At 42.5% G+C, this 27,361-nt stretch overlaps 3 protein-coding genes across 4 annotated transcripts; all 3 read right to left on the minus strand.

Annotated features, from left to right (window-relative positions):
• Positions 1 to 1,845: 1,845 nt before the first annotated feature.
• LOC117480645 (zinc finger protein 236) lies at positions 1,846 to 7,702 on the minus strand. Of its 2 annotated transcripts, none has more exons than XM_034128037.1 (3): positions 7,162 to 7,702; positions 4,473 to 6,818; positions 1,846 to 2,907 (listed from the first exon to the last, which is right to left on the minus strand). In XM_034128037.1, the coding sequence occupies exons 1-3, from the start codon at positions 7,177 to 7,179 to the stop codon at positions 2,566 to 2,568; spliced, it is 2,706 nt and encodes a 901-aa protein (XP_033983928.1). In that variant the 5' UTR covers positions 7,180 to 7,702; the 3' UTR covers positions 1,846 to 2,565. The 2 variants fall into 2 exon arrangements, with proteins under 2 accessions (XP_033983928.1, XP_033983927.1); XM_034128036.1 differs by having other exon boundaries at positions 7,123 to 7,702.
• A 338-nt stretch (positions 7,703 to 8,040) lies between these two features.
• On the minus strand, positions 8,041 to 16,984 carry ntd5 (ntl-dependent gene 5). Its single transcript, XM_034128054.1, has 9 exons — positions 16,960 to 16,984; positions 16,554 to 16,634; positions 15,347 to 15,481; positions 14,796 to 14,987; positions 11,151 to 11,277; positions 9,642 to 9,718; positions 8,957 to 9,139; positions 8,672 to 8,869; positions 8,041 to 8,540 (listed from the first exon to the last, which is right to left on the minus strand). The coding sequence occupies exons 1-9, from the start codon at positions 16,967 to 16,969 to the stop codon at positions 8,458 to 8,460; spliced, it is 1,086 nt and encodes a 361-aa protein (XP_033983945.1). The 5' UTR covers positions 16,970 to 16,984; the 3' UTR covers positions 8,041 to 8,457.
• Positions 16,985 to 17,504: 520 nt separating this feature from the next.
• On the minus strand, positions 17,505 to 26,825 carry dbpb (D site albumin promoter binding protein b). The gene is made up of 5 exons (XM_034128056.1): positions 26,213 to 26,825; positions 25,718 to 26,004; positions 24,718 to 24,993; positions 20,697 to 20,947; positions 17,505 to 19,881 (listed from the first exon to the last, which is right to left on the minus strand). Exons 2-5 carry the CDS (start codon positions 25,905 to 25,907, stop codon positions 19,666 to 19,668), a joined length of 933 nt encoding a protein of 310 aa, XP_033983947.1. The 5' UTR covers positions 25,908 to 26,004; positions 26,213 to 26,825; the 3' UTR covers positions 17,505 to 19,665.
• Positions 26,826 to 27,361: the final 536 nt, after the last annotated feature.

The following is a 27,361-nucleotide window of genomic DNA, read 5'->3' on the forward strand; positions in this document are numbered from 1 at the left end:
ACAAAGACACACAAGAAAGTTGGCAAAAACTAACATTGACTCCGGTATATTATAAAACAATTCTATAAATCAAATGACACCATAAAGCAGGTCTGGTCATTTATTTGTACCCCTGGCGTAATGACAGAGAGAACCAAAGAAGGGTTCCAATTTTTCAAGTAGTTTTTAACAAAAAATATTACTCGTACGTCGACAAATATATTTCTTGCTGAAATAATTTCCCCTCTTTATAGTGGCCCTGAAGAGTTCAATTATTACTCGTCTACAGTGGAAGAGATGGGGGACTCAACAGTACCTTTTCTGGGCAAAAAGGTCATCTGAAGTTTAGCTGTTTTTTGTACAAAACTCTCCTTGTTTTGTTGTGTTTTGTTGGGGGAGGGGTTTAAAGTTGGTGGGAATTTAATGCCAAAAACAATGCAATTTTAGTAGATCCCTCCCCCCCCTCCTTGTTATTCATCTCAGACTGATGAAGACTGTATCAATTTCAGCTGAACTAGACCACAGATGTTGTCCTTCCATCTCTTACATAGAAATTGCATTGTGATGTGAGCATTTTACAGCCAGTGGAGACAAGAGGAACCACTACAACAGCCAATAACTTCAAACTATACAAAGGACAATGTGAGTATTATTTTAAGACAAACTTAAACACATGTAAACCGATCCATTAAATGAGTAGCTGCTTGGCTATAAATGGAAAGGACAGCTGGAAATGGTAATTGTATACAATTACTTTTCTTATAATTGTTCGAGCCATGGATTCAATCAAAAAGGGATGTATTTTGATGTAAAATTTGCACGGTTTGAATTTTGGTGTTGGTCATGTTTGTAATATAATTTATTATTGTGTGGTCGCAATGGGTTGGTTGAGTTGAATGTCATGAAATAGGGCGGCACTCGTAGTCAAAATTATCACCTGTTCTCCTGCGTGAGGTGTGTGGAAAAGAGGGTCTTTTTGATAGCTGCGATTATCCTCAACCTTTTCTGCATATGTAAACAGGTTGACCTTTTTCATTCAATCAAGATTTGTTCAACATATTTTTTGTTAGAGCGTCAGTCTAAGCCAACCAGGCCAGAACTCAACCTCTCAGCGACTAAAGAGTTACAATCTTTTTTAGAACAGGAAAGATTCCATCTATGACTTGGAAGTTATATATCAACGTAAAAGGTATTTAAAGATAAGGTAAAATAGTGAAAGTAAAATATGCATTAAACATCTGCACCCTGCAGTTTGAACAGGGCACAATCCTCAACACCAGCAGCACGTTCTTCATTCTCTGCTTGGTTAACCTTTGCTCACACCTCTCCTTCCACTGACCCTCTAAAGTGAGTTTCCTAAACTCAGATACAATGGAGCTTAGCGCAGGCCTTTCAGCATGCTAGGGCATCTCTATTCGCATGGAGGCAAGCGTAAAAATGAGGAATGGGTCGGCCACAAGGACCCAGTCAGGTCATTTGAGCGATACAGTATTTAATAACTTATCTTGAGCCGGGCTCTGTTAGGCTCCGTCGCTTAAATGGAGCAGAAAATTGAGAGTGTGCAAAAAAACAGAGGACGGACTCTCAATTACTCCCTGGAGGCGGTCCAGACGATATATATCAGGTATCTTCTTTTTTTCCCACAAAGATCCATGTAATGTCTGGTCACATTTTTGGTGATTAATGAAGAGATGAAAATCAAATCAGAGGATCAGCTTAAATTAGAGCAGAGATGTGGACCTGGGCCATGTTCATTATCAAGGAGAGTTAAATGTGATTATCATAAAAGGCCACATCCAACACTTCAATTATTTAAAAGACACTAACTTGGTGGAACACTGAAAAAGAAGATAGGGCAACATGTAATTACAGTTGACAAAATTTAATTTAAATAAGTTAAACATAATTTACAATAAACAAAAAATGTAAGTAAAGTGTTATAATAGCTCAAAAACATTTGGTCAAAACTCTCACATGAATCAAATAAGTCAAATAGACAGGTGCAACACAAGATAACATGGCATTTTCATCCACAATGTACAAAATGTTAATATTGAAATAAAATAAGTGCAAATGACTCACAGTGTCTCTGACGGTGAGAAAGATAGATCACATCTTTCACATAGGGTAGTGCAGAAGTACAAATATGCATCTCTATTTACACAACTAGAGCAGAGGATCGTATAGAGTAAATAAGTCATCCTTCTTTTCAAGCACTTCAGGGCTTTGTAATGGACTGTATGGGAATGCAACATCGTGGGGGGCATGTTAGCAGTCGAATCAATATTCTATACTCTTAAAAACCATGATTTCAGGCATAATCTTCCCCTTTCATTTACATATAAATGTATTTCACTGTTTCTCTACAGGAAAGCTCATATCAAAATCATTAATGACTTTGAAGGCCGAAGTTTTACCACTAAGTGGAATGGAAATAATACACATTCATATAAATAAATTAAAACAACATTAAAATAGATATTGCAAGTGCTCCCTTTTTGAAAGGAAAGTTAAGTGTTTAAGCAATGTTACATATGATCCCCCTCTTCCTCCTTCCCTTGTTTTTGGAGTCTGCAGAAAACTCTTTTAAGTTTCCGTCTCTGACTCTGAATGATCTAAAATAGACACAGTGGAGCTATACCATTCAGCGCTCTCCTCTTCCTCCTGCACTCCTCCTCCTCCTCCATCTCCTCTGTCCCTTCTCTCGTTCAGCATTTCCATGGCGACTTGGTGGTAGGGGTGTTTGCGCTTGGTGTGTCGGCGCAGTGTGTTGCGCTCGGCAAAGCGCGTGTGGCAGAGTTGGCACTGGTAGGGCTTCTCTCCGGTGTGGACCCTCTGGTGGCGCTGCAGCTCGCCGGCCTCCCTGAAGCGTTTGGAGCAGATCGGGCACACAAAGTTCCTCTGGCCTGTGTGGATGTGCTTGTGTCTCTGTTGAGGGAAATAAAAACACATTTGATGAAGAATCGGTGAAACCATCACTCAACACTTTTACTAATGCACCTATAATCAGGATTGTTTTACCAAAAAGGGACAGTTCACCTCCACCACCTTCCTCGTACAGTGGTATTTATCAATCTATGTTGTTTTGGTGTGAGTGTGAGATAATGGCCTCTGAAACCTCTGATTTCTCACCAATATTATGGAACAAAGTTGTACCTCACTAGTGGAGATAAGAGTTCCAAATAACTACATTGGAAAAACTCAACAGCAAATATCTTTGTCAAGAAATCATGATTTGCTTCATCAAGATAATTAGCAGATCTTGTTATGAGCACTTTCATTACAGAACTAATTTATTTTTACTTTATCACCTTGCAGAGGAAAGCGTGCATAAACAAGGATGCCATTATTGTTTACGTCTCGCACTCTCACAAGCAATAGCCCCTCGCCCATAAGAAGATGAACGCCACTCTCTAAAAGAAAAACAGTCCCGACATGAAACTGCTCACAACAAGGTGTGTGGATTATCCTGAGAAGCCAAGTTGTGAGTTTTTCAAATGTATACCGCAAACTGAAGACCCACCTGTTTCGCTTATACCTAAATAAAAAAAACGCACTTTAGAGTTTTACTTATGCGACAGCACTTCCAATGATATTGCTTATTTGAAGTAAATATGTCAGCCCTGTTCTTGTTGTCCTTAGTTTGAATCTTTATGGTTTATTGCACTTATTGTAAGTCGCTTTGGATAAAAGCGTCAGCTAAATGCTATGTAATGTCATGTAATGTCATGTATATTTTTGAAGGTATGAGGGAGACAGACCACTCTGAGGCCAATATCTCCAACTCTCAGCAACTCCTAAGAAAACAATCTATATTGATGAATAGCACTACAGGTAAGACGAAGAATATTTATATTTGATATTGGGATAAACTGTCCCTTTAGTAGTGCAACCTGATCACTTATGCATGATAAGAGGGTGACTTTCTGTGACTAACCCTTTAAAACTTATTACCTGACACCTCAGCTCCTCAGTAGCATCTTACAGCTCGTTCTTGTAATTAACTAGAAACTCTAAATGTCTGGTTCATCCTCATTGCTCTCAAAGCAGCTTGCATCAGGCAGCTGCTACACACTACCTGCTCAGCGCCAAATGAAAGACAGGCAAATTAGCGAGTAGCTGGTCAACCCAGTGGAGCATTTAGCAGCTAAACAGACAAATATTTCCCTCAGGAGTTGGTGAAAACCAATACCAGAGCTGAAAGGAAAATTAATACTGGACTTATTAGTTTAGGTGGGGACAAACATGATTCCAAATCGATGCTAATGTTAGTACACATCGGCTGGATGTGTATATAAGCAACGGTTTGCCAAAATATCAACTTGATAGTGATAAAATCTCAGAATTGTGTTCACAGCTGGTTTCCACTGCTCCCAAGTGGCTTAAAATCAGTTAATGCCTGTTTTACAGACACTGCACTAATAATGTGTGACATCTGGTGTTATTGCTGTTACTGTTAATTAAATGATTGCCATAATTAGCTTGCTACTGACCTGCAGATGGCTGGAGCGTTTGAATGCTTTGCCGCACTGCTGGCAGACGTGAGGCTTCTTCTGCGAGTGCGTGATGGCGTGGCGCTCAAGGTCAGAGAGGTAAAAGAAGACCCGTGGGCACAGCTGGCAGTACAGCACCCTGCGAGCGCCCATGTCGTCCTGGGACCCCTCGGGAGAGAGAGGATCCAGAGGGTCGAGGGGGTCCAGATTATCAGAGGAGAGAATGGGTCCAATGGGAGGGGAGGGAGGAGCAGCGCTGGAGAAGTAAAGATGGTCGTCCAGAGGTAAATGTTCTGAGTGCAGGTCAGAGGGGTCAAACCTGGACTCTGAGGCTGGAGATTGGGCCTCAGAGCTGGGCTGAGCTAAGGGGACATAGGTCAAACTAGCAGACTGTTGGTGAGGAGAGGATGCTGTAAAAGTTGATGGCTTGTGGATTTCACTTGAGACTTCTTCAGAGGATATGGCTTCGCTTCCAGGGTTGGAATCGGAAGAGCTGATTTGAGAGTGAAGGGTGAGGCGGTCGTTTTGAAGAGAGGGAGAAGGGACAGAGAGGGAGGCGAGGACAGAGGTAACGTTGGTCGCTCCTGATAGGATGGCAGGGGGGTGGTTGGGGCTCAGTCTGATGACAGGGTGGGACAGCATGGGCAGAGCGGGGGACAAAGGGAGCGAGACGGGGGCTGAGGCCGCGGTGATCTGGGACAACTGACCCGTGTAGGGGTCCAGGACAGCGATAGGGGTGGAGGTAGAGTCACCAGAGGAAGAGGGTACAGACGACAGGAGAAGGAACATGGGGGTGGAAGCACCGGGGGTGGTCTGAGTAACTGAAAGTGGAAGAGAGAGACCCACCTGAGCGGAGGAAGAGGAGGACACGAGGAGGATAGGAGCGTTAGTAGAAGGATTGGTGAGGATCTGAAGGGGCTGGGGGGGGATTGATATAACAGCATTAGCCTCCTGAACAGATTTAACGCTTGTCTCCGCTGCATTACAGGGATCCGAGTTTGTAATCAAACGTGGAAAGACTTCTGAAGTCTGATCAACACTTAGTGATGGAGAACCAGGGGCTGGAGAGGTGTAAAGATGATCAGAAGGTGCGTTTAGTGCATTATTTACACTTTGGCTGAGGCTAGGATTCGCTAATGTGGCCAATAGTGGTGACCCCATTCCCTCTGCCTGATCCTCTGACTCTGACGCATCGACCTGCGGCACTTTGAGCCCGTCCGGACTGAGCGTGTACGGGATTCCCAGGTCGTCTATGAGAAGGAGGTTTTCAGTGTCTATCGAGGAGAGGGAGGTGAAGACAGAGGAAGAGAAGAAAGAGGGAGACAGGAGAGAGTCGTCCAGTGTATCTGTGGCGTCCATACGAAGCGCAGAGCACTCAACATCCTCATCCTCTTCCACTATGTCTCTGTCTCCTTCTCCCTCATATTCATCCACCTCCATGATCAACGAGCTCTCGCAGCCAGAGTCATCCAGGAAGCGTTCGCACCTTCTCTCTCTTTTATTCGGCAGACTCAGGTCCAGTGGTTCTGTCTGTTCCTCCGTTCCCACCTCATTTAACGTATTACACAACTTTAAATCAATTTCTTGCAAAACTAGAGGAAAACTTTCCTCAATTTCTCTCTCTGTAGTTTCCTCTTTTATTCCTTTCAGGCTCAATATTTTAATTGGGTCAGAGCTTGAGATTAAGGGAGTCTCAGACCCATCAGCGTGAATGATTTTAACACCCCAAACATGTCTCTCTTTGCAGATTCTTTCCCCTTTCTCTGCCTCTGTGTCATGGAATGATTTTGGCTTAGCTTCCTCAGTTTTATGATTAATAACTTCCTTGATTTCTCCTTCATTCTTAACAGCAGATATCAAGATTTTACATCTGCTTTTTTCTGCTCCAGCTGAAATAGAAACAGGTCGTCTTAAATGTGAGCGAGCAAAGTCTTTGGTAAGGCTGATGGCAGAGTTTGTGATTGGCCTCTTGCACCGTGGGGGAACAACAATTTTGATTCTGATTGGTTGGCTGCCCAACACAGGCACTCCAGTCTTCACTGTGATTGGATGTCTGAACCCACCACTCTTCCTTGTTTCCTGAGAGGCTGGCTTAGAAGTCCCGCCCACCTCTGGCTTATTCCCATTGATTGATGGAGCATCCTGCCTGGTGGTCACTGCTGCTCTGACAGGGCATGGCTCGGGGTTACCTGGTACAGTGGAGGAGGTCTTTATTTCTTTTGGGTCCACACACACCTCTGGCCCTGATCCCTCTGCACACTGGCTGCCATTTTGGACATCCAGGCTGCCACTGGTCAGGACTGAAGCCAACTGAGAATCCATTTTGGGGCATACCCATTTATATTTCTAAAAATAGGAAAAACAAAATAAATTACTAACTAAAATGGGGTAAATTAGAATAGCAATAAGCACATTTCATGGTAGCAAAGGAACAGAACTAAATCAATATCCTGGGATGGATGAAAAAACTCTCAGTCTCAGTAGTGATTATTGGGGTCAAGTTTGCCAAATCCAATAATCACTGATGTTGTGATATTACCAACAGCCTGCTGATCAGACTGAGCACCTTTACTCCTTAGTCCGAAATGATGAGCGTCTCATCCGACCCCTCCTCCCTCTTTAACATCACACTGTCCTGATATGTGGTTACCTTGCATGATCCGAAATTATAGCTCAGCGGATTTCTCACCGAGGGTTCGCCGATCATTCAGAGAAACGCACCGGAGCACAGCTGGGTCCGACTGCTGTGAGCGAAATAACACTTCCCCTCTCTCATACTTCTACCATGCACATGCAACATAAATAATACAACGTTTCATGTAGCTTTGGCACATAATCATATTCTTTTTGATTAAAAAATACAAGCCTGTTGTCAGGGGGTAAACCGAGGAGCACTCTACGTGGAGGACGCCATTACGCACAGTCCTAGGTCCGAAATGCCAATATTATTATGATGCGTGTGACAGCTCTCGGACCTGGGACAACGCCACTGCTAACACGTCGCTCCGAGTGGAGAAACGTGAATATTTACAGACAGTCGCAGTGAGGAGCGGATCCTTCCCTTTGCTCCGGAGCTTCCTCGGACCTACAGCCAGCCATTTTAGAGCCGAGGGTCCGAGACACCGAGAGCGCAACCCGGCAGCTTGAGGACAAACTTTCCCGGCGCTGTCATTGATTCCAGCCGTGCTGTCAGAGCCGGACGCTCTTTCGATACATTTAAAAACTGTATTTTAAACTATACTCCACCCATACACTCGCTGCATAGGGACTGGCTTACCCGTGCTGTGGATATTTCCGGAGGACCAAATATGACTGTGCAGTGTAAAGGGTGATGCTGCGAATGCCGAGGGAGGGAGGGGTCAAGGGGAGTTGCTATGGTGTCGCAGCCTACCGGGTCCGACCAGTAGCCATGTTCAGCCTATGAGTACTGTTGAACCTGCAGCCTGCACACACAGCCTCTCTGTGCGCCTGAGAGACACAGCGACGGGAGGCAAAGCACATGAGGAGGATGGAAAAGCATTGAGTTGAAATCATACAGTACTTTATGTGAAGCAATACAGAGATCAAACCAGTTTGACATTACTTTATTTCACATCATCAAAAACTTACAAGCCTTAAGACTTGATGCGTCAGGTTCAAGAGAGAATAAGGATCACACAGTGAGATATCACAGAGTCAGGACATTATGAGTTCGGCTACATGAAGGTATCATCACAGGCTTAACTGATATTGCTGCATTTTATACACAGCCTCCTATGGTCTGCATCTACAGTATCTGCTCAAGCTGGAGGAGGAATACTAATGCTTTAGGGGTTAGCAGATTATAATTAAGCCAGCAGTTTGATAGTATTTAGAAAAGAGGCAGCACATCACAATGTTAGCATAGATATTAATGCAAAGCTGCAGAGTGAAGAGGGGCTGCTGTGGGTGGAGGTGTGTGTCATAGTGAGACACAGGGTCATGAGAGATGGGTGGGTCGAGGTCATCACTCCACATCATCAGTTTCACAAGCTTCAATCTCTGAGACCAGCCGGTGAGGGAAGAGTTTAAACTGCAACCATGTGGGCTCTGAAAAACAAAGAGAAGGGGCATGAATATTGAAAACCTGGCAACAATGTGTATCAATCCCTCTCAGGTTCTTGAGACTGACAGATACAGATAAGAAAAAGGACAGTCTGTATGGATGGTCGGAGGTTTACCAAGGTAGCAGGCAGGTGGCTGCAGCTTCCCATCGAAGCAGGTCTGGGTTGCAGAGAAGCTGCACGGCTTACGGGGGTGTTTGCAGAAGAACGTCACATTTTCCCTGTGAGGAACCACGGCGTCTGTCAAGTCAAACGGCCAGCGCTTCACTCCACCAATCATCACACGGCTCCGCTCAGCAGGGATGAGACAGCGAGCTGGGAAAAACATCAAGAAGGTCTGGTTTTGTTTGCTTAAATACTTATTATTTCACCTGATCTTCAAACCATCTAAACATCCCTTACCTCTGCAGAATGGGGGCGATGCACTCCAGCTGCCATTGGACAGGCAGGTGACTTTCTGGGGTCCATCCAGCTGGAAGTTCTTTTTACACAGGTAGTGGATGTCAAAGCCAGCTTCATATTCAGTCTTCTGGACAGCCACCACGTAGCCCTGCTGCACCTCTGGAGGAGGCTGGCAGAACACCTCTAAGAGAGCAAGAGAGAAGCAGACTATAAGAGTACTGGAAAGGAACATGAAATATTGCCAGGAGGTGATATCAAGAAAAAGCAACAGGGAAAAAATCATAAAATTAAGTTAATATAATCAAGTATCTTTAAAACAGATGGATAAGATCTCCTGTTGATGGTTTTAAAGTGAAACTGAAGGCCTGAAACTGCAACAGTGCATGCCTTTTCTTTCAACAGGCCATGCAATACTAGGCTTGGTCACAAGATGGCAGAAAAGCACTGCGAAACGTAGCATTTGAATGATGAATACATGACGAGGTTTGACTGTCTTCTTCTTTAATTCACTAGTTTTCTACATATATGCACACACACATGAACACATTGACACAACCAATAAATAACCATCTGTACAAAATAGTCCCTTCACATTAACGTCCATTCATTCTTCTCCTGCTAACGTTGAAAGATGCATGAGAACTGACTGTAAAGCCACACACATGCCGTGACACAGTGCACTTACTTTTACAGATGGGGTGAGGATACTGCCAGGTCTGATTATCCTGGCAGAAATTCTCACTGCTCCCCACAATATCCGCCCTGCAGAAGAGAAAGGGAGAGAGTGATGGAGACAGATGGCAGTGTGTCATGTACAGTATTGACAGCTAAAGAGCTTCGTCTGAATAAAAGTGTTAGAAGAAGGTGTAAATGATTTCCTTTTTACACTCAGTCTCTCTCTTTCAGAGTGTCTGAATTTTGTGTGCACAGTTCTGGCTGACACAGACACTTGGACTCGTCTTATCCTGTGGATGAGTCAGTGTGTAAAGGGAAGTCAATACAAGATTAGACTGTAATGACCTAGTTAGTTCAATGGAGAAAGCGTCAGCTGGCAGATCAAGATGAATTCCCTGCCATTCATCACTCATCACCCGTCGTTCCCCAACACCTCTCCCACAGTGCGGGAAAATAACTAAGTATTCCCCCGGGCAGTGAGACTGTTACAAAATTGAACTGTTGAAACAACTTCAAACATTCAACTGCTACTCAGTAGTATGTATCTAATACCTAATATATATATATCATTCCAATAACTTGTATATAGACTCATACTGCACTATTCCACATCATAACTTTATTTCATTTTTATAACTATTATTATTTTTGTATTGCTCTTGCTCTTATTGTTATTATGTTATGTTATTATGTTGCATTGTTGGAGAAGCCTGTGACATAAGATTTTCAACTGCATAATTACTCTGTAGCTATGTCAGATTGACAATAAAGAACCTTGAACCTTGAACCTTGAACCTTGAACTTACTCAGTACACTTCCATTTTGAGCTACTTTATCCTTTAACTCCACTTCAAATCAGATATAGAGGCAAATATTGTACTACTTGCTTCACTACATGTATCTGACTACTAAAGTTATAAATTGCATTTCCAATTTTACATAAGAAATACATATAATACATATAAAAATTGATATATTATTATAATCACACTGGACTTATTTTTTGATTTTTTTGTTTCAGATGTCTGAGTTGTTGAGTATGAGACAGACGAAAGAGACATTTCCCTTCTAAACTTCCTACATAATACATACATGGTTTGAATTAGCCCCAAAGAGGTAAATACTTACAAAATGTCCCAATAATAAGTACAGATGTATGCAGCTTCTGTTCTGCACCATAAATAATCACACAACTCCTCACATATATCTTTTGACCATTAGGTAAATTGGACCTATACTGTATTTGTAATATTTAAAAGTAACCAGATAAAACGCGGGGTTATTTTACTGCAGAAAGACTACTCTGGGTACATTTAGCCCATAATAATTTACTCGAGTAAAAGGATCTGAATAGTTTTTTATATCACAGCTCTCCTGTGATTAAGTCTTTCCTCCCTCTTCTTCACACTCCATCCCCGTCTTCTCACTTCCTCCATTTCTACCTTAGTGTCCTTTCAGGTTTTCATAGCTCCAGCCTACACACTCACAACATAACCTCCCATCACTCCCCTTCTCTCACCTAGACAGGCAGCTGTAGCGGATGGAGGTTCCTGCCGTAGCGTCTCCCTGGATGCTGAAGGTGTTGACGACCTCCTCAGGTAGAGGGCAGGTTTGAGCCGCGGCAGATTGTTCAGGCAAGTTAGTCTCTGAAGGTCAAAGAAGAACAGAAGGTTGTAGGAATTGGTCCTTTTCTCACAGTTATTCAAACAAGACAGCAATCAGACATACATAATATATACGTGTGAAAAATGTAATTGCCTCGTGGTGGGATGTGCCTCAGTACATTTAGGAAAATACTACAATTAAGTACAATTGTGAGGGGCATCCTTATTCTTATACATTTCCCTCACTTCTCCTACAGCTCAGTTACAATAACTGTACTTTTTACCACACATTAGAAGTAACTTTGCAGATTAAGATTGTAAACACAAAATCTATGAGTTTATAACATCTTGTAGGTATTGCAGTAAAATGCTGCTTGGGCCCTAATGTACCAGTAATAAGTATTGCAATAATATAACTTAGGTAACAATTTAATGTATCATTCAAGTAGATATAGGCAGAAATGTTTGCTTTATATTATCATTCTTTTTCCATTTGTACACCTGCATCAACTAATGGGTGCCGATGAGACTTTTAGCTGTTGACACTATCTTAGTCATTACATGTCCACTTTTACTAAGTGAGGAATCTAATTACTTCAAACTATTTCCTATAGTGACAATGTTTTATGTGAACCTCATCAGAGAGAAATGCAGCAACACTCAGTGTGCATCTAATGTGCATCTGTGATTCAAATATTAAACAGAATCGAATGCATGTCCACTGTAACCAACACAAACACATCACACACATTACAATGAGTGCGTAAGTGATGTGGTTTTGCAGGTTGCAAGTAGCAGTATAGAAGGAAAGAAACAGGGAATAGAACAAGATGGCCAGAGGAAGGATTCCTGTTACCTCATTTGACTTGTATTAAACAGGGTTCCTATATAGTGTGTGACCCACAGAGGCGTTTCACTCGATGTCTTGTTCTATTTAAGTTGTGATAAACATTCTTATGTAATAAATCAAAGTTGGAGCAGGTGAAACGCAGCCCCACACCTATCGGAGCTCACAGCTATATCTCTGTGATTGTATAACACCTGGCACTGCTCATTCCTGGAAGTTTGAGTGCTCACGCTCGTGAAAATATAAATATCAAGAGTGGTGCTTAGAGAGAGGCTGGAGCGACCCGGGCTCCATCAAGCGCAGGGTTTTTGGTGCTGAACACGGCTTTGAAAGGCAGAGACAGCTCTTGCCTGAGGGATGTCTTAGGTATCTGAAACCGAGAAACGTTAATATAAGAATGTAAAGGTACCTATGGGAGAGGGTGAGTTATGAGTCTGTTTGGCTGCGGATGAGAGCCTGAAGCTGAGTTCTGTTTTCACATATCGCCCTTCTCCTGCCTCTCTACTGCTGCCACCCACACAGGCTGCTGCACCAAACGGCTATGAAGCAGGTATATCAAATTCATCTTCTTTTCAAATGACAAAACAGTGATTTTGAACATGCACAAGAATCTGATTGAGACCAAAGATGTAAAAAGGGTTTTGTTTTTCTCTCACAAACAGATGCATGCACGAACCACTAACTAAATAGCCTAGAGCTGCATGCATGTCCTTGGCTCCCATTGTAGAGAGAGACCTTATCAGAGGCCTCAGATGGAAGAGGATGAGAGGAGAAAGAGATGAGAGGAAAAGAGGATGAGAGAAGAGAGCAGAGGAGAGGAGAGCAGGGAACAGAAAGGCCTGGAGCAGCATGAGCAAGAGAGCTCTCTGACTCTCCTGACTGTGATCTGTCGCCCACACACACACACACACAAGCAAACACACACACATAGAAACTCTCCAACACATGTGCAGTCCGCCCCCATACACGTACACATCTAATGTATACAGAAAAGCTACCTCTCTACCTTCCTCCCATAGACACACACATACACACACTCTGTAGATGCACATTCACACCCGCACACACTCACACTGTGTGTATGCAGCTCTGTGCCACTTTGACAGTGATCTGCCGCCCACTGCCTCTCAACAGGCATGAAGGAGCTCGACTCACACTCTAACACACATGCAAAGGACACACACAATACAAACGCTCTCACACGTTCAAAACCCACCTACCTTCTGCCTGTCTCTCGGCAGTAGGATACTCTACGAGAGAGAGGGAGCTGAGAATCGTATCCTTATTTCACATCTTTGAAAATATAAAAAATCTTGACGGTGAGACTGAGCCCAGCTGGGTTGAGGATTCCTGAGAAAGCGTGTTTACTGTAGCTCTATGGTGTGTGATTAATGCAGGACTCAGAGCTTTAAAGATGATTTTGCTGTCAAGTCGACACAAGCATTAAGCAAAAGGCATATTTCCAGGTGCTGTGTGTTGATGAGAAATGTCAAGATACTGAGATACTGATGGCTTTACATCATGTACCGCTGTGCAGCCTTACGGCGCAGCGGTAGAAGTAATAAGGCTGCACAGCAGTAAGACAATCTTTGCCTTTTGTGAGCCACTTATTCATTTTAAAATCCTATATTTAAACAGGCAGAAAGTTCAACATGATTATCTCTGGGCTCGGCAGTACTATGGTTGTAGATTAACCTGTAAACACTGGAGAGTCTTTTGTGTTCTTTGTCAGCTTCCTCTGCCTTTTTTCAAATGTGTTGACAGCTTTGTTTTGGCCCCTGTGGCTTACAGCAGGTGTGACTAAAAAGCAAACCCAGTAACGTTTCAGTTTGAGTGCAGAAGATCTCTACTACACACAAGTAGGACATACTGTACCATTAATGGAGCTTATAATGTATTCATAATGGCAGACTATTATTCAAACATTGTTCAAATAGTTGTGATTCATCTTGAATTCATCTCTTGTCATTTTTGGTTTTGGTTATTGCTTCATCCTGTGTCATATAGTATATTTATTGTAGTATTTTGCTCAAAATACCTTACAATCAAATATTGTCCATGATTGGAATATATTATATATATATAACACCACAAACTGTGTAAATATCATTTAAAGAGGCCCTATTATGCTTAGTTTTTTCTAATGTAGTGTGTTATATAGGTTTCTCTTCTGTGCTGAATGTGTGTGCTGTGGTGCACGAACAACACACTGTAAATATATATGTGCATCCATGCGTCATGCGAACACACACACATTCTCCACCCCCCCACACACACACTTTTCAAACTTATTAACAGTTCAACAGTTAAATCTTCCGTCAGCCAATATGAACAACTAAGGCTGTGGTTGCTATGGTGATGAGGAGAATAGGTCCCAGTTGTGCAATGTCTCAGTCGACACGACCAGAGACGTTTCTTTCCTGAATATCTCTCTCTCTCTCTTCTCTCTCCCTTTCTCTATCTATCTTATGGCCTTGCATGAAAACAAAATCCCAATAAAAGCTTCATTCAGAGCTTGACCACATAATGGACCTGAACTCATTCACCACAAACACACAGTGTACCTGCTGCCTCGGTCAAATATCAGACACAATATTACATAAAAGAAAGTAGCACATCGCACAGCATCTCTCTCCCAGAGGTTCATTACCTGTGTTTACATTCCTGACATGAAATAAGAAAGACATTTTTTCTGCTGAACTCAAAAACCCACCTGAGCAGATGGGCTCATCACCGCTCCACTGTCGGTCACCCTGGCAACGGCGAATAGTGGCATCCAAGCCAGTGGGCAAAGTGAATCCAGACTTGCAGCGCACCTCGAGCAGGGCGGAGAAGGAGTGGGTGGGAGAGAGGAGGCGAGCCTCTGAGGTCTCACTGGGGGACAGAGGCCAGGGACACGTTCGACCTGAGGAGGAGACGGAGAAACCTCAGAACGTGATGCATTGTTTCTTAGTCAAGACAAATGAAACAGCCCTAAACCAGTTTAAGTGGTACTAATGGGGTTGTATAACCAGCCTGGATGTGTTTACAATTCCCTCTTTTACAACACACAAGCATTATAAAAAGTGTGTGTTCAGCACTGACACAGGGTACATTTTGAGCCCAGATTCTGAGCACAACCAAGGTATTTTAATTTCCAGGAAACACACAAACACAGACGTGTGCTGGCACAGCTGCATATGCAAACACACACACACACACACTTTGTATGACTCATACCACAATAGTGTTCAGTTTGACTACTAAGGGCATCAAAATGGTTACCTGGAGCCACACAGCTGAGCCCACACTGGCCGTCACACAGACACTGGCGCTTGTTGCCACAGTCCGTGTCAGTCTTGCAGGGCCGAGGACACGTCCTCCTCCGCTCCTCTCCCAGAAGTCTCTCCGGACACGACCCTGTTGTGATACCAAACACATTTTATCACACCATCAAAGTAATTCCCCCCCTTTGTTTGTTTGCTTCTATTGCCCTCAGGGGTCCCTCGTAAAAAATGCGTAAGCTCAGGGTCGTAAGGACAATTTGTTGCCAATTCTGCTTTGTTTGTTTTTTTGAAGGAAACTAAAGTCAGTGTGGGTGGCCGGGCAAATATTTGCCACCCAAGTTGCCAGATGAGTAAGTATTTAGATGGGAGGCTTTATAACTCTTTGGCTTTTATCGGTCAATCATGATTTTTCTCTAAAGAAAATTAGGTTTGTGTCTTCTGAGTGGAGTAACTTTGTTTAAAATGTCCTACACTTCTCCATATGTATTCCATCACACATCATGAAAGAAACTTTTTTACATTGCAACATGGCCTAAATCGACACACCCTCGGACATTTCCAGAACATTTGAGGGGGAGAGAGAGGGGAAAGGGGGGAGTCAAACAGGGTTCCCCATATTTCATTTCTAAGAATGAAAACATGTGTGCTACTGTATTCGCTTACAACCATGTGACCACAAACCCACATGTTCTGAGCTAATGGACACATGATCATCCCAGAGCAGCATGGAGACACGGTGTACAATACATGCATGCAGCACCAAACTAAATTAGGTTAAATTATGAATGGTGCATATTAGCTAACCAAAAGTTACTGCAGTCCTAGAATCATTTCGGAAGGTGTTAGAGAGGTGGATGAGTATCCATCACAAATCAGGCTTTCCATGATTAACTAAAAACAAAAACAGATGCAAACTTACTTTAAATGACATTACCGGTTTGGTATTAGCTTTCCAAAATAGTTTATATGTTTAACTCATCCTATAACCTCAACTGAGATCTCTCAAAGTTCAAACATTCAGTACATTACAAAGTCCCTGTTGCAGTAAGTCCATTGCATTTAAAACTCATTCATTGCACAGATTCGAGCTCTGCTAACAAGATCATCTTTATATGAAACTACAATCTACAACAAAGAGTGCTGTGACCCTTGTGCATGCAGGGCTCAGTGGCTCTCCAGATGTGAGTGGTGCAGTCAGATCTTACCTGGGGTCTGCGGGGCCACAGCTCCACTCAGAGCCCACAGGGACAGCAACAGCAGTGCACAGTCCATCCTTGAAGCCAGGACTAAGACGATATGAGGGAGGGACGGGAGAGACGGGATTTTTAAAGACGGGGGAACAAAGGGTGGGAGGGAGTGACGGGTGAGAGAGAGCCAGGGAGGGGGAGAGAGAGGGGGGGGGGAGAGGGTACAGCCCAGGAGCACACATCTGGTTCGCGTTGGGGAGGATAGAAACAAGGAAAATTCCAGCCTGAAGGACCTTTCACCCATTTCTGTTAAGATAGAAGATTAATGACGTCCCTGCTGCCCCCCCCCCCCTCTCCCCATCTCACACAATCAACAAACAGAGGTAAGCAAACAGGAAATGCTAACAACAATGGTGGACTTTACCTGATGTCATGAAGGCACCATTTGCTCGACTATATGCTTCCAAACATGCAGCCTGGTTAGACTGATATCTTAATTTCTTTAGTTGTTGTTTAGGCCCTTATAAACACGTTTACTATGTAATCTCTTTAAACGTAAGTGGACTAACTCAGCTGTGTTCAAAGAATAATGCATTGAGTGACTCTTTTTAGATTTTTTGATTAAGTAAAATACTTCCGAAATGTCAAAGGGCGGAAGAATTGCCTTTGTTGGGCAATAATTCATGTTTAGACTGCTTTGCCTATCAAAGGAATGTACACATGTGAATAAACAGGGAGGATATCAAAACAAGTAGTCTGGGGACATTTCACCACATATTATAGTCTGGTTATCAGGCCTAAGTTGATAAATGGATTAGTAGTCCTCCTGAAATGTGACCTTTGTTGCCCATTCTCCTGATCAAAACTGGGCTTTAATTCAACATGCAAGCAAACAAAGCAGATAAGAGTTCAATCATCTTGAAAAACAATTACACTGTGATGGAACACCAGAGACAAGAGCAGCAGCACTGAATGAGAACAATCTTTTATTGGTGTTTTTGGAAAAATCTCAACTACATCCGAATAACCAGCACTGTGGGCCAACATGGACACCACTGATGCAGCAGGGAAGTTGTAGTTCAATTAGAGTCACTAAAATATTTTTTTAACCACATCTGTGAGGATATTAGAGACTAGATCCTGTTGGGAGAGCAAACAATCACTGACTGAGGTGATAAAGGCTGAAATAAACAAACAAGGAGCATATTGAAAGTGTGCATAGTCCGTACACTGCCGGGGAACCGAAGAGGTCATCACGAAAGGTAAAGTAATGAATGTCATATTCAAGTTATCGAGCCACGCTTGTGAAGTCCATGGTCAAAGAAACCTAGGTGGCAGTAGTGTCCGTAGAGTAATGTCTGGAGGTCTGAGACAGGATGCAAATAGCTGAGCGAGGTTTTTTTTCTCCATTTGAATTGTCTTTCTTAGGAACACTGAAGATCAAAGATGTTTCAAATTGCAACAGATCATCGAAAGAAAGAAAATCATTCAATAATATAGAACAGCAACAACAAAAGGGATAATCATTATAATCACAATAATAATAATAATAATAATAGCAGTAATCGTTACTATTCATCATGGTCATTGAGGGGAATAAAATCACACCATTACTTGTCATCCCTCCCCACAACATAACATAGTGTACCATGCCCCCTGTGAAGGTGTTGTGGATGCACAGAGAAGTTTTTAGATACAGTAAAAAGTAAAGAGTAATAACAGGAGTAAACAGTAAGGAAGGAGCATTATTGAAATAGCACTAAATACCAACAAGCTTGTGTGGATCAAGATAGGACATTTTGGCTTGTATTTCTCCCAGGAATCTGAGAATTTAACTCCATTCCACTCAATGGGGGTTTCAAACCATCTCCTGGAATACATCAAATACACAAAACAGTATAGGCCTATCCAATATACAACAACCTTTCTCCCCCTATATTAATGCTGATTAAAGTGTGTTCATGAAGAACAGTAAAGTAACGAAGTGCGTTTTACAGGGCAGATTGATACTATTTCAGAGTACAATACAACACTGAGATATAACTGCTCTATGTACCGCAGCAGTACAAGAGAAACTCAGGGATAAACTGTTATGGGAAGAGTTTGCACGTAACTGTAAGAGGATTGGCTATAAGTGAGAGCAGAAATAGAGAAGTAGGATATAGAAACAGAGGAAGAGAAACGTCCCATCAATTCAAAAGAGAGGATGAAGAGGGAGAATAGGAACCTGGGGCACCACAACAGGCTTTTTAGCAGTTTATCTGAGATACAAGACACCAGAGTAGATTAAAAGCACTCAACTGGGATAGAGAAAAGTGGATGGGGTCAAAGATAAGAGTATGGACTGGAGAAAGATGTACCAATTGCATGAAGCTTAAAGTACAAAGAACTTATATTGTTGGGGAACTCAAATATATATATATATATAATAAAAGGACTCACAAGACAATGTTGATAGTGCAGGACTGTTTACATGGTGTCCCACTTGTCCCTTATGTTGCCTCCCTCTAGCATGCCCCTCCCCAGTGATAGAAATAAAACAGGAAACAAATTAAGTGCTTGAATAAAATCCACAAAAATGTTGAACTATACGATTATAAGATACTTTTTGCTCTCTATATTACAATTGTTACACGCGTCCTTGCCCCTGCTGCTGCATCCTGACTAAAGTAATCAAGACGAAAAATACCCATCGATGGCTGACCACCTGTTAAACATCTCCTGACTCACCTATAATAAAAAGATATTTACCATAGCTTTCCCCCCCCCCCCGTCTCTATGTAGAAAATATACAAAATTATCCTCCAAATTTGCTCACCCTATAATTTTTCGTAAGTATTATAAAAATATACAATTCTCCAATAACAAAACTCTTAAAAGTCACATCTCTTCATCTGTTAAATTACTCTCTCCACCTTTCACTTTTAAGAGCTGACACCTCAACAAAACAAGACACCTGAGCTTCGATACACAAACCTTCTCCTTGTCTTCTACATTCATCATCATAATCATCTTCCTCATCATCATCACCCTTGCTTGACCCAATTCTGTCCAATGTGCCACCCCTAAAAAGTCATAAATGTTATCCAGGTTATATTCCTCCTCTTCCTGATTTAGCTGCACGCCTTCATCACTGGTCGGAGAGGCGGTTCTCGTATTTACTAAGGATGCTGCGACAGCGGCCAAGCTCCTTTCGGATCTCCGCCACTTCCTGTCGGAGGGTGGCGTTCTCTCTCTCCAGGTAGGCGGCACGAACAGATATTTGGTTCTCCTTATGACGGCGAGCATCTCGAGAACGCTTTGCTGCTTCATTGTTTTTATACCTTCTGCTCCAGTACTTATCATCCTAAAAGAGGACAGACAAAAGAAGCACACATGGATTATTTATCTGCCAGTGTGTTCCCATAAGATTTACTTTTCCTTGATCAGAGAACTAAGATAGTATTAGGTAGAAGTTGTTCTATAAAATAATCAATGAATGGTCCGAGTGGTTTCTTAAGAAGTGTGCAGTACTGCTGTAGAGTCTATTCTGCTATTGTGATGTGGGTGTTTGGCCATGAATGAGCGTGGGACTTGTTCCTTTCAGATGCTTCATCCTCAGTTGTGTTAATATTATGTATGTTGTGTATATACCATGTTGTTGCTCTGGTGTTTGTTACTATCCTGCATCTTTGATTTGTAATTCTTATATTATGAAAAGTGCTAAATATTAGCCTGGACCAAGACCAAGAAAGTGCTTATTTATGCAATAGTTCCTCAAGGTTGTCATTTCAGCTCTTATATTATTAACAATTAGTCTATAGAAAGAAAGCAGATAATCAATTAATTGTACATGGCCATTAGGAAGTATGCATAATTGGTAGCATGCATAGTATATAAGGAACTGGATCTCAGATTCTCCAGTGTGAGGATTTGGTGCATTGCTCTTTTCCTCATTGTTAAGAATTATGTAACGGTCTAGGGCTGCTGGTTTGACAAAAGGGGCAATCTGAAGACGTTCCCTGACACTGTGCAAGACACATTTGTACGTCTTGTTTTGGAATTACAATCAAGACTTAATACAAATGATGTCTGGCTTCAAATAAGCTAATCATAGCCTGATATGACCTCCCTCCCGAGGTCCACCGCTGCTCTGAGTTTGCAGTCAGACTTCAGACTCACCTTCATGCCGTCGGGCACCAGGATCTTGCGGGCCTTCTTGATCATGGGCTGTGGCTTGAGCTCCTCTTCACTGAAGGAGTGCCTCCTGGGGTCGTAGTTCGGCTGGCCAGACATATCCATGTCCGAAGAATCCATGTCAAACATCCCCTGCCCATCGGGTCCGCTGTCCGTGGGCTCGAGCAGAGGAGGACAGGAGGACGAGGAGGAAGAACAGGGAGACTCACAGGAGTCGTTCATACTCGTCTGACTCCCTGCAATTAAAAGGGATAACACATGTTGTTTTAAATGCTGTTCACTGAACGACACCTATACTGAAATGTATAATACTGTCAAGCTTTAATACACCAGTTTATGACCACTGAGACAGCAGTGCAAACACATGCAGCATTTCATCACAACCACCACCAGGTGTCAGCAGAGAGCTTCCCTCTTCCTGTTATAAACAACAAACAACATTCCTGTGCCCTTAACCAAAGAGCTGAGGATTTTTTTAAAACAGCTTTCAGGGACAGTGAGGTTCTCAGGGACAATGTAATCTTTAGAGGATACTCTGGGAAGACACACGACAAATACATACATTATATAACACATATCAGTTGAAGCATACAGACATAATGGAGCTAGAAGATGTAGTTAGAATAACTCAATTCAAATGGCTGGGTTTTGCATTGTATCCTTTGGAACATTTTATCTCTACCTGAACTGTTTTGGTGAGGACTGAATACTAATGTTGTTGTTTTTATTACAAATGTGCAAACTATCAATGATAAAACCCTAATACAAATGGTTATTAGGTATCTCAATAGTTCACATGTCATTGAGCTGACGCTTTTATCCAAAGCAACTAACAATAAATGCATTCAAGATTCATGAAGATACTCAAAAGCAAGAATCCTGCAGATACATTTCCTATCTATAAACCCAACCAGATTAAGTTGTAAAAGCTTCACTTTAAAGCCAAATCTTTTGTAAGTGCCACATACAGAAGATGTTTTATCTATTTTGTATCTCTCATTGAGTGCACTACTCTCCTGCTTAAACAGAAGTGTTACTATGGTCCTGATGTTATTAGGGATCCTATGGTAGCTCCTGCCATTGTGAAAACCTTTAACGAACTAAACCACATAAATCCTATCAATTAAATGGTTGCATGATATAGGCTATTCATTTAAACCACAAATGCTGGTAGACCAAAGCCAACATTTACAGCTAAACACCAAAATCTAAAAGTGGAAATGTTGTGTAACTGTATACCCCTCCCCTCAAAACCAGTTTCTTTAAGTGGGGCCAGTATAGGGCTACACCTCACCCCACCCCCTTTAAGGCCCAATGCTAACCACTCACTGACTCTGCTTCCCAATACAGCACAACTCTCCCATTGACTGTTACTATAAATCGCAGGGGTACGTGTTTACCTAAGATGGGACAAGTTTAACTGTTAAAACCAATAAATAATTTAATTTCCAGAAGAGGAACAGCCACATTATCAAACACAGATAACCCGAGTAAGGATATTTACTTAACACCACACACTGCAGCCTTAGAAATGACCACAAAATTACATCAAAAAGCTCTAAATAAAATGTGTATGCCTCAAGTTCCACAAATATGGTCCTTAATGTATAATTATTATGTAGAAAGGACAATATAAAACGTTTACAATCTAGTGTTAAGGTCTACAACTTCACACTTACTGTACAGTCAGACTGTAGGCTGGAGAAAAACAAAACCATCCGCTCTATTTATGATATGTGTTGCCATCTGCTAGACAGGTTATATGTGGAGCAGTAACATACAAGCAGCTATCATGACTAATGGCTGTTTAATGGCCAGGTAGTATGAGAGCATGTTTTACACCAGGTGTTCCCTCATGATCTCTGCATGTTCCACAATGACAGCAAAACAAATTAAAGAGTGCTTTCACAGGCACCAGGATGAAGTCAAGCATACCCCATAATAAATAATCAGCGGGTCTAAACAAACACTGAGCCTTTCAGTGTGGGTAGGCAACCGAGTGAATCAGAGGCCAGAAAATATGCATGTTACCTTCTCTGTCTGAATAAACCAGAAGATTTTATGGATTTTTTCTGTTTAAACCCAACAGCAGGAGCTAGTTAGTGAAAACACCTGGTGCAGGGCTGCCTCTCTCTGCTTTTTGGGAAGCTCTGGAGAGCAGTATTACCATGTTGTTTTGGCTCATTTTTGTCCATGTGTTACCTTGAGCAAGCACGAGACTTTTGCTCTTTAAGAAACCGTCCAATATATGACTCGACACATTGCACTAGTTGTAAATCAGCATTCCTTTAGCTGAAGTCCTGAGGCTGTTGATAAGGCAAACAGTAGTCATGCTCCTCCTAAGGTGACTAATATAAAAATAGGTTGTTGGGTGTCGCTTTGCTTAATATTTATAAAGCAGCTGTTAGTTTGTCACCTTTATGATGCTGCAGATTAGAAGCTCCTCATGTTTCAAGCTTTGGGAGAGCTAATTTCACCCAATTTAGTCAAAGGCATTTCAGCCACATATTAGTTTTAGATTTAAAAGATATTCCTCTTAAAACAATTATGCTGCTTTCCAATTTAATATGTTTTGTTATTAGGATTAGGGGAATTATTTTACATTTTCCTGCAATCTTTCTATTATTTTCTTGATTATTAATTAGTTTTCTGTCAGTTTATATGTTGTTTATAAATGTCAGAAAACTGTGAAAAATATCAATCATGGTTTTTCAAAGCCCGAGATGACGTTTTTAAAATGTCTTCCATTATCCACAACTCAAATAGATTCAGTTTGATATGATAATGGAGAAACCTGAAAAGATTCACATTTGAGCTTGAATCAGAGAATTTTTACTAATATATCAATTATTTAAAACAAGGTGATGATTTTAATAATTTTAAATAAAGCAATTGATACGATCACACTAGCAGAATCTCTAATTCTTGTAATATTTTATCTAGAGGGTTTGTAATCCAATGGGGCTTTATTATCCTGCAAAATACATGCCCTATCAGAGTCTATAAAGATGCACTTTGTCCCTCTATTGCCCTGAGCCAACATCCCATACAGTATACAACCCTCCTCTGGATCTCAGTGCACTAAATGTCATTCATGTGGAATCAAACGTCCCTGTGTGAAGTCCAGCAGGGAACTCTTCCTGTTGCTCTGCATGTCCCGCCCCCTCTAGGCTCCTCCCACATTTCTGATGGCCCCGCCCCTCGTTCTTTCACTCCAGTACCCTCAGCCTCGGCACGTGTACTGACGCGTACACATGGCTTTGGCGTGTGAAGTGGGGAGAGATTTAAAGACACGCAACCGCAAACACTCTGCACACTTCTCTCTCCCTCTCTCTCTCTCCCAGAACAGTTTTGACCCTGCTGCACATTTATGATGGGCTGGGACTGAATGCTGATTGTGTTGTAGATCACATGCCAGACTAAACATCCTTGTCAATGCAATGAGTTTGACTCATCAAAAAGCTCAAGATTTCATCCCTTTCCAAACCTCTCCCGTTCTTTATCTTTTTTCCCTCCACATCTCCCTGCTTCCTCGCCCAAATGTTAACCCTGGGCCTGCACACTGCTCCAATACACTCAGATTTTGCTAAGCAGCCATTTTTAAGCCGTGTGTTTTCCCTCTCAAGTTGACTTTGCGTGTTGAGCCATGTGACTGTAGCTGCTGCCTTCAGTTTGACCCCACAGGACAGAAAAATGCTTGGTCACCATGCAATTTGTTAGAAACGGTAAGGAGAGTTAAAGTGCTGAATCACTAGCCTGTGGGAACTTTAGCACGTCATATAACCTTGATTACATATCAAGCATTATTAATTGTAGGGTCTACTTGTCTCATATCACCTATAGAGGACAATTTGTCTCTTTCAGCATGTCAACTCTGCAACGTCTGCACAACCCTCTCCTGCATTATTGCTTGTTTTCAGCTGATATGGACAAACCTTGGAGAATGAACTGTCCTTGATCATTTTTTTATTATCTGGAACAAAATGCTCCATGTAAGTGAACTCACCATGCAAACAGTCATTTCCTCCACCAAGGTTTTGTGGCTGAACCACCTCCAGACCAATGAGCGATGGGGAAGAAGAGGAAGACGGCGATGAAGATGAAGAGCCAGGTGGGGATGAGGGCGGTAGGCACTGGGAGCTCTGATTGGGCACAGCTGACTGGGAGCTCTGCGAGGGGATCTGGGCTGAGCTGGAGCTGTTGTTGTTATGCATGCTGCCCATTCCATTTTCGGTCAGAAACTCCTCCAAGTCCATGTACTGAAGCTGGAAGAGGCCCCCATCTGCAGACAGGGTGCGATCCCACAAGAGGGGCCCCAAGAATTGGTTAAAACTTCCCCCTCCATTTCCACCACCACCACCTCCACAGCCATTACTGCTAGTATTGTTGGCTATTCCACTCCTCATGGGGCACACTCCCATTGAGTCCTCATCATCGTCCTGCCTCTCTTTGTCTAACAGAGATAACAGAGCAGACACTTTATGAGTACAGCATAAAGATGATGAAGAATAACTTTAAATAACTCTGCACAACTAAATAGGGTTGGCAGGTGTATCCATGAGATGCACTTTTGCAAAATCTCCCACACAAATACACACTCACAGATGGACCAGATGGTAGCTGAATTGCAGCATTAAGCAAAAGCCCAAACCAATTTGTTGTCATAACGTACACATAAGCTCCTAAACAAATCTAACAATAGTTGAAGCAGGCACGTTTTTGAAACGGCACAGTATTACAGCTGAACGGAAACGTGTTTTCGCTCATGGTAATCTGGTTCCTAATTTGAAGTCGCAGCTGGGATTATAATCCAGGTGAATACACAGCAGAGTCATGGGAGAGCCAATGTGTGTGTGTGGTGGGGGCAACAGACATAAGATATATGCTGTTTAAAAAAGAAAGTCACATATTTGGTTTATAAGAGCAGCATCAGTGGGTGGAACAGAGATTTGTACATGAAATATTCCTTGCACATTGTAGTAATGCATCAAATGAGAGTTTCTCACCTTTTACATCACATGGGGGTTTGGAACGTTGGTCTCCCTTTATGGGGTGCTGCAGGAGGGATTTCAGACCCGCCATAGAGGTGAGATGCCCCCCTGTGAGGGAGCCTGCAGGCTGGGTACAACTTCCAAACTGTGCGCTTGCACCAGCTGGGACGTCGGGGTTCGGAAGCTGGGAGAGCTGCCTGGACATCCTGGGCCAGATGGGGTCGTATAAAATACAGGGGGCACTCAAAGGGGCGTGGCCAACTGACCAGAGAGTCTACCAATAGGACAGGAATGCTGTATGGCTGTGTGTGTGTGTGTGTGTGTGTGTGTGTGCATGTGTGTGTGTGTGTGTGTGTGTGCATGAGGGAGGTGTGGGGTGGAGGGGGGGCAGAAAGAAAGAGAGTTTAAAGAAGTGTCCATGCAGAATAAAGCAACCATTGTAATGCAATGGTACAAGTATTAGCACACAATTATTGATGCAGATTAATGATACTTTGCAAGTTTTGTTACCTTTTACTTGATGTTGTGCAGTTTCTTATTGCCTTGCAGAAATGTTTTCATCGAAATATTCCATTGCGGTTAAATGTTCTCCAGTCGATCAAGCTGTACTCTAAAATGAGCGGCGTAGGAGCGACAGTCAGACCATCTAATTTAGAATACTGTCCATATAGAAAATACAAAGACGTCAAAATGACTGTGAAACCCGCTCACTGCACAAACGGGAAAATGTTACAATTAAAACTTGTAGAATTATATCCCGAATGAACCGTCCGACAATCAAAAAGAAGATCGCTAAATAGTTGCAATAAAGCAGACCTCCGTCAAAACAAAACAACCGAGTGGAAACAGTGTGTGCAACAACAAAAAAACGCACACAGCGACGAGAGCGGTGACTGTTGGTCAGATGACAAGTTGTATATTGGTGTTCCTCTCCGCGGCTGTCGCGCTCTGCTGTCCGTCGGGGGGAGGAGGGGGACGTTTCCTCTCTCCGTCTGTACTTTTTTTGTGGATCCGGTGGATCTTCGCACGGGCTTAGGTCTGTGTTTGGGCCGCGCGACGTCCACCACCAACACCACCGATAGTCCTCGCGCTCTCTCAGCTGGAGCGGACACGGGCAGTTCGCGTGACGTCACAAGTCGAGGGGGGGTGAGGAGGGGGGGGGGGGGGGCGAGGCTTTAACACATCTCTGAATTATTTCTTATTATTTATGAGACACACCTACCCTCGTGCCACTCCTCAAGGACAGCAGGCTGTTTGTTGTGTCTGACGGAAACAAACAAATTCACCAGGGTGTTTCTGCTGCAGCCATCACGTTTTTAATGATTGTTGATGAGTTGAACCACCAGACTCAGGGACAGTTTTAGCCCACAAACAACAAGACTGTTAAGACCCTGGGGGCTGTGAAGTACAGACGTGGAAGAAGTATTAAGATCGTGTACCTGAGTAAAAGTAAAATTACTTGAGTTTAGGAATACTAGTAAAAGTCCTGCAATCAAAAAGGTTACTCAAATAAAAGTACACGAGTATTAGCATCAAAATAAATGTAAAGTACCAAAAGTAAATGTACTCATTATGCAGATTGGCCCATTTTATTATAATATATATTATATGTTTTGAGTGTAAGTAAAGGTGGAGCAATTTTTAAATCATGTGTATTTA

Source organism: Trematomus bernacchii, unplaced genomic scaffold (genome assembly GCF_902827165.1).
Source record: "Trematomus bernacchii unplaced genomic scaffold, fTreBer1.1, whole genome shotgun sequence".
Taxonomy (NCBI): Eukaryota; Metazoa; Chordata; class Actinopteri; order Perciformes; family Nototheniidae; genus Trematomus; species Trematomus bernacchii.